At 36.6% G+C, this 7,500-nt stretch overlaps 2 protein-coding genes across 11 annotated transcripts in view; one reads left to right on the top strand and one right to left on the bottom strand.

Moving 5' to 3' along the window:
- Positions 1-3,213, top strand: part of LOC113816635 (uncharacterized) — an 8,537-nt gene extending 5,324 nt beyond the window's left edge. For both annotated transcript variants that reach the window (XM_027368690.2, XM_070117020.1), the window contains exon 4: positions 563-3,213. In XM_027368690.2, the coding sequence (XP_027224491.1) occupies positions 563-719 (157 nt within the window). In that variant the 3' untranslated portion in view covers positions 720-3,213. The remainder of the gene's footprint in view (positions 1-562) is intronic.
- A 3,148-nt stretch (positions 3,214-6,361) lies between these two features.
- LOC113816594 (E3 ubiquitin-protein ligase RNF170-like) overlaps positions 6,362-7,500 on the bottom strand; it is a 23,982-nt gene continuing 22,843 nt past the window's right edge. For all 9 annotated transcript variants that reach the window (XM_027368662.2, XM_070117018.1, XM_027368653.2 and 6 more), the window contains one exon: positions 6,362-7,500. This exon is cut by the window's right edge and continues 753 nt beyond it. The gene's annotated coding sequence lies outside the window, so the exon portion shown is untranslated.

Raw genomic sequence — 7,500 nt, 5'->3', positions numbered from 1 at the left:
CTCCCTCCTAGATGCTCATGTGACATCCTTTTGTCACAACAGTGTCCTTTCCCGGATCTTGCCCTTTCCTAATATTCTTCCTGACATTTGACCTCCTTCCCATAGTCCCTTGTCTTATTCCTTAGGTTCTTCTCCTACATCTCTGACACCCATTTCTACCTTTATTACTTGTTGATTGCATTATGATGGTTCCTCATGTAGTCCTACACATTCTGTTGTCCTGTCCCCACTTTACTGGAGCTCATACCTCTTCTTTTCCCCACTTGTCTTCTCTTCCCTGATTCCCTAACTTGTTGGACATTCTCATGGAACATATGTAAAGGTGAAGTCACAAGCGAGAAAAGGAAAAACTACTTGTTTACCAAGTAGTTTATCTACATCATCTCCATTCATGCCCGCATGTGTGGACAGGCCTTAACACACTTTGTTCCAATCATTAACTCATTTTTACCTTTTTTCCATAAATGTTTTACCATAGTGATATGGCTTTTGATTTCTAACACATTTATTATTTTAACTTTTAACCATAATAATGGTAATGTGAATCCTTGTCATATTTCAGATTGCAGTCCATAGCATTAATGGCTCTCCAGGAAGCGGCAGAAGCATATGTTGTTGGCCTTTTGGAGATGGCTAACCTTTGCAGCATACACGCCAAGAGAGTCACACTTTACCCAAAGGACATCAAGCTTGTCAGGCGTATCCGTGGGGAATATTAATCTAGAGAAACACTGACAGTGTAATACAGTTCACTTTTTTTACATGAAAGGCCTAAAAAAAATTGGTATTGCAGTTTAGGTGATAGAATATATTGTGTAGTTTCCTAGAAAAGAGGAGACAAAACCTTTAGATACTAAAAATTGCCTATGCAGTACAAATATTGCTTTTGGTCATTCTAGGTTTACACTTAGATCAGGGGTCTTCAGTATGTGGTCCATGCAGCTATTGGGTGATTTTTGTTTAAATTTGGTAATAGTTTATTGGGATTTTTTTTTTTAGAAGTGGTGTTGTAATTTATAAAATATATACTAAAATTGATGGTTAGAAATACATATTGAAAACCCCTTTTGTAGAGCATTAAGATGAAATGAATTATTCCAATGTTGAATAGTGAGAAGTGCATTTTACCATTTAGGAGAAATGATATTTTGACTAAGTTTTGCAACAAATCTTTGTAATTTTACTGTTTATCCATTTGGAATAGTCTGTTTTTAGAATAAGTACATTTTAAAAATGTATTATTTTATGTTTATGTATCACTTATTGAATTATAGAATTATGAATATTTAGAACTATGAATGTTTTATTTAATGAACAAATTTGAACTTTCTATTCTGCAGATAAAAAAGTATCTCTTAAAACTATAAAACTCTTATTTGATTTTACCATTTGCTGCTCTGTTTCTTTTGTTTAAGGAGAATGGTATAGTTACTAATTGATTATGAATTAATTAAAGTATAAAGTATATAGTCAGCTGGGGAAAAAAGACAAAATTGGTAGAAAGTTCAGTTGCAACATCTATTTAATTTGTTGTGCATATGGTAGGTTTGGTATAAACTATTATGCATATAAAGTAAATTCAATTTTGTATAAGAACTCACATTTATATATTGTTTTCTTTCCTGAGAAGAGGGTTAACTTAGTTGGGGTAAGAATTTTTTTCTGCCTTTTAAACCAAATTAAAATATTTACATTTAATAAAACAAAGTAGACATCATTTCTATGGTATTTACTCATCATTTGTAGGGATTAAACAATACTTCTTAAAAGCATCATACACATCTGTGGCATACCAATATCTTGCTTCTTGTTGTGGGGGGCTTAGGAGATGAAGACTGCAGTCCAATGTAGGGATTGCCCCTACCTTGGACTTCTGCCCTCGACTAATTTTGCTTGGTTTTTTCATCTCCTTGCCTCTTCTGTATCTTCTTTATCCCCTTCTGTCCCATTCCTAAGGTGTAAAAGCCATGGGCACAGTATTCCCTTGGTTAATTGCCTAGCCCTTACCCCTTATGGGGATCCTGAGGGGTAGACCATTTCTTTTCCCCATTTCATTCAGGCTCACCATGGCCAGTAATGAAGATTTTTTACCCTTCCCCGTCAGTGCCAGAAATGTTGCCGTTTTATCCACCCAGCCAAACACTATCGCTCCACAGACCGCTGCCTTCTTTGTGCCCAACCTGGTCATGACTTCAAATTGCCCTGCTCAGTCACGTGTATGTACCCATCCCCTCCACTTTGTGTCGCACCAGACAACTAAACATAACATATTCACAAATGATCATTTAGTGCTGTTTCATAATAATTCTTTGCAGGACAAAATAAGCAATATTTAGGGGTTGGAGTACACCATTACAATGAGTTGAGAGTTTCATAATGGAAATGTTTTCCTTTTGAGCCAACTCAGTAGTAGCCACAGAAGTATAATTAATACACCCATCTAAAATTAAGGGATTCCTGTCTTTTGTTTCATGTACAAAATGCTTTAAAGAATCTTCAAAAATGCCTTGTCATCCAACCATCTGCAGATAATTGTATATTGTATGCCAGGGAGATCACAAGTTCCATTTCAAGTGCTTTGCATGTATTATTCTGTGAACACTACCTCGGGAGGGAGGATTGTACCATCAGCACAACACACCAACCAAATGTTGGGTAACATAAAGCACATACTGGAGTATTTAAAGCATGCCTCATGGGATAATGAAAGGCAAACATTTCCAAATGTTAAAACAAAATGTTGGGTAGCCTATTTTCAGTACTTTGACTTCTCTTTAAGCCATACCTTTATAATCAGTGAATAATATGAAATTCATACTTAGTAACAATATTGTACTTTAAGACTATATCGTCAGTTTTTAAAAATTTTGCAGTATGGCTAGAAGGGAATGTTTTTTTCATACCCTCAAAAAGACATTTCCCCCCGGTTATTATAGTATCCCTCCTTTGATCCTAACACACTTGACATTATCAGTAAAAACTGATATATTGCAAATAAAAATGTAAGGAGTCATCATTGTATAGTTAAATTTGGAGAGTATTTGTGCATGAATGCATTCACATTTGTCTATCTGTTTATCCCTCTGTCTTTCTAGGAATACAGTAATTCAGTTTACAATAAACTTTTTGCTGGAGTGTTGAACTTAATTTAATTTCAAATATGATTTAATGCAGCTGTCAGTGTTAAAGGATCAATAAATGTATGTCAAGTAGTACCACTGTTTTTATTCTCTCTGGAATGGATTTTTTTTAATTGTAATTTGTCCTTATATTTTCAAATGAAGACCATGATCTTTGGATACAAGGCATATATGCATTTGAAAAGTTGCTTGTGAAAGCAAAATAAAACTTAATAGTCAAGAACCACTGCAAGAATGTTTCTGCATGCCTCAGCTTCAGATTAATCTTTGGATTCATAGATTTTAGGAACATTTGTTAAAAGGAACCCCCAATCCCAAGCTCACTGAGAGGAGAGGAGGTTGAAAGTGAGGTCTAATGTTGGGGATTTTCCCCTGCCTTGGCTCTATCTATATTGCATAATGTTTCTTCTTTTCTCCCAACCCTTCTCCTGTATATATCCTACACAAAGATCTGTGTGTGAAAGAAAAAAATGCTGGCTTTGGGTTAGTCCTGAATGGCTCCATGGGCACAGTATACCTGTTTAGTCATTTAGTTATCTGTGAACTGTTTCTCTTCCCTACATACTCCAGGCTTACCCTAGCCAATAATGATTTTATACATTTATTTGGTGCATTAAGGCTTGCCCTTTTATCAGTGAGCCCCACTGACTTCTTTTATGGTTCCCATACTACTGATCAGGAGTAAACACTGCTGAACAGTCCATTCCAAGTCACCCTCCCAGATCATTGCCCAAGCTTTAGAAAACATTTGTTTTTCCTATCTTCCTCCACTACTTACACTCCACACTGCTACCATACTCAACACTACTAATTCCTTTTCCTGTACTTGTCCATCTACTACTTCCACCTCTACAAAGCTCTAAGTACACTTTTTAGCCCAACCAAGTAGGATTGATTTTTGTGATAACCCCCCCCCCCCCCATACAGCCCCTTACTCTAACAGTACCCTTCTCTTCTAACAATGTCTAAAAACAAGTAGGCAAAGCTTCCTTTTGCAGCTATCCTGACTGTTGTCGCCTTGTCACAGTCACATCAGGTCCTAAGATTGTGCATTATCCACCCTGACTGCCTCACCATCAAACCTATTCCTGCCCAGCTTCATGCCTCCCTTAATAATTGTATCAGAACTGTCTCCATCTCCAAAACAAATTGTCCTATCGGCGAGAATAATTGGTTAGACTGGAAACGAGGCTTATGATGCATTATTAGTACAATGTTACACTGTTCCCCAAAGAGGCTGCTATAAGTTATCCACCAATATTGCCAAAATTACTCTCCATAGACATGACCTTCCCCTTGATGTTTATATTGGTGGAGTCCTGCCCTGTCCTAACACACTGACCCCTACCCTACCAATGTCACACATTGGCATCTTGGCCAACCTGCCAAACACTGTTACTCCACAGCTCACTGCACTGTATGTGCCCAACCTAGTCAAGATCACACACGTGTACTAATTGTGGTGGCTCCCATGTTGTATTTTATAGGAGCTGCCCTCAGTTCTCAGACAGGAAGCAGTTTTTCTCTAGCTCCCTACTCCAGTGCTGTCTAACATCTATTTGCTCTTTTCCCCTCTATAAGTCCTTCACTTCCCAGATCTTCCCAACCAACTCCCTTTCAGAAATTCTTGAGGATATTCAAGATATTCAAAACTATGCTTTTAGAAAAAACTGTTCCTCATCTACCCTCCAATCTCTGCTCAAATTTCCTCTATACGCATAGTGATTGCTGACATCTGTTCTCTTCCTACTTTCTACCCACCATCATTCTTCATTATCCCTTCCCTCCTGGATATTTATTTATAGGAAAATTTTTGTTGCATCATCTTCTAAGGTCATTAGTGGCATATACAAAATATAGCAATAGGGCGAGGCTTGGGGCTAAGCCCCCAGGTAAAGACGGTATTGTGTCAAAAAGTTTTAAAAATGAGTGAACAATTAGAACAATGTATGTTAGATGTCAAAGGATATAGAGTGCTGTAGGTTAGTATGGTGTGAAAAGGGTAAAGAAAGGATAGCAAATAGAGTATGAAGGTTGTTCAGGACTGAGACAAAGCCAGCCTTTCATCCTTTCAGCATGGCTCTCACATTTTAAGGATGTGGATAGGAGAGAAAAAAAAAGAAAGGTAAAGAAAAGACCATGCAAAATTATTTGAGGTGAGGGATGAGTTCATAGGCAGGAGTGATCCCCAACACTGGGCTTCAGTCCTCAGCTATGCCCCATAACAACAGGCATGAGATTAGAGTGGCTCTCCTGGATACATACTTAATTCCTTTATATCATAACAGTGCCCTTCCTAGTGTTCCTCCTTTCATTTTATCTCCTCCCCCTGATCCCGTCTCATTTCCTGGGTTCTTCTACTTCTCTGACACCCATTCATAACTCCTCTTTTATCTAATTGCCCTTTACACCCCCTTTCCCCTTTTGCTAATCCCTACCTTACCCACAAAATTTCACTTTTTCCTTTAACAACTTGTTTTCCCTCCCCAAACACTTGGATATCTTTCATTTGACCTAATTGCCCTTAACCCCTCTCCTTGCCCCTTTTTGCTAACCTTGCCTTAACCAATTTACTCACCTTCTCTACCCTAACCTCCCTTTACCCTTTCCAGTACCATACTATCCTAAACAGCTATACTTTTGACATGTAGCATATTTAAACCTATCATGACAGGGCCAGAATTTTCTGTGAAGTAATTAATACGCAACAATTTAGTGTCTCTGGCTGGGTTTGTGCTGTGTACAGCCAGCCCTCTTGCTCAATGAACGAGTGAGTTATGATGCGTTTACACATAATACATGATTACATCATGAAGGCTATAGCCACACCCATCACTGAGCAGTTAATCATTAACGCAGCCTTCCCCCTTCTCTACTTTATTCACGACTATATCTCCCTACAATGCTACATGGTCTTTGTTGTACAGCCCATTTACTTTGCTTTGTAACCATTTATTTTTTTCTTTCTTTCTTTTATCTTTGTCAATAAAGCCTTTCTTTTCTGACTTTCATCCATATTGGTTTGCAAAGCAATATTATAATATATACTGTAAACATTGTGAAGATAATCAAAATAATATGATAAAGATTCCAGCATTTTATTAAAGTTTTGTCAAAATAATTAAAAATGATCTAAATTGCAACTATAATTTGATACTTACTACTTTTATAACAATAAAACTACACTTTTATGTAAGGAATGCTTCAATGAAACAACAAAACAAGCCTAGTTTCCTTGGAAAATGTTGACATTTATTAGCTTGATAAAAGAGGCTACTTTTCTCCAATACCTCCAGATCCAGTACAAAAGTGATCATTCACTTACAATCCTATTGTATACTGTAGTAGAAAATCTTATTTTCAAAGAGTAAAGGTATTGCAATATTCCAAGAAGCAAAACACTGTTCAGGTGCTGCTCCCTGGCATAACCATAACTCTGACTAAAGGTAAAAACTATACTGAATATGAATATACATAGAATACATATTTAAGCAATTACTCAGTTATCACAGCTTTTTTTTATTTAACAGAATTATGTATAATACCATATGAAGTGAAGTGGAAAGTACAACCATTGTATGTACATAATTACTGGAAAACTTTTATGACCTGAACCATTTACTGTTCCTGTGAAAAATAATGGAAAAAGTTTGTTGCACTGGTGAGGAAAATTTGTTTAAATATTAAAAGCTAAGGAAGTAAGCAGTCTGTAGTTCACACCAAACTTAGAACAAACCTTGAGAGGGCAGGGGAGATCAAACTTTTACCTAACCATGCATGAAAATGCTTAGCATTATTTCAGGAACAAAAAGGCACTATTGTGTATAACATTTTTTTACCTTTAAACCAAGATATAAATTTTTGGTGACAATTGCAAATGTACTGTTATCAGCAAAATGCGCGTTAAACTCATAAGATTTCTCTTCAAATCACAAAATACAATTGTCCAAAGGAAAAAATCAGACACTGTACAGAAGAAAAAAAAACAATCCCATTAGGGTAAGTGATAGCACCATTACAGATATTAAAGCACATGAATAGGAAAATACTTATTTTCTATTATTTACAGTAGAAGCAAGAATTTTAAATAGTTTTCACATAGTGTCTAAAATTCCAAGTTACCAATAATACTCATAAACACTAAGATTGGGTTTGTCTTTTAACTCCTCGGTGATGGGCATAGCTATAGCTGTCATGACATAACAGCCTATGACGTGTAAATGGGTGTAAGCAGGTGGGCCTGCTGTACACAGCTTAGGCCTAGCCTCAAACTCTAAACTTTAGTGTAATATTACATCACAAATAAATCAGGCCTCATCACCACAGGGTTAAGACAATAAATATTTTCTAACTCAGTTGC

Source organism: Penaeus vannamei, chromosome 39, assembly GCF_042767895.1.
Source record: "Penaeus vannamei isolate JL-2024 chromosome 39, ASM4276789v1, whole genome shotgun sequence".
Lineage (NCBI taxonomy): Eukaryota > Metazoa > Arthropoda > Malacostraca > Decapoda > Penaeidae > Penaeus > Penaeus vannamei.
The sequence above is the reverse complement of the archived record's forward strand: the minus strand, read 5'-3'. Positions and strand labels throughout refer to the sequence as shown.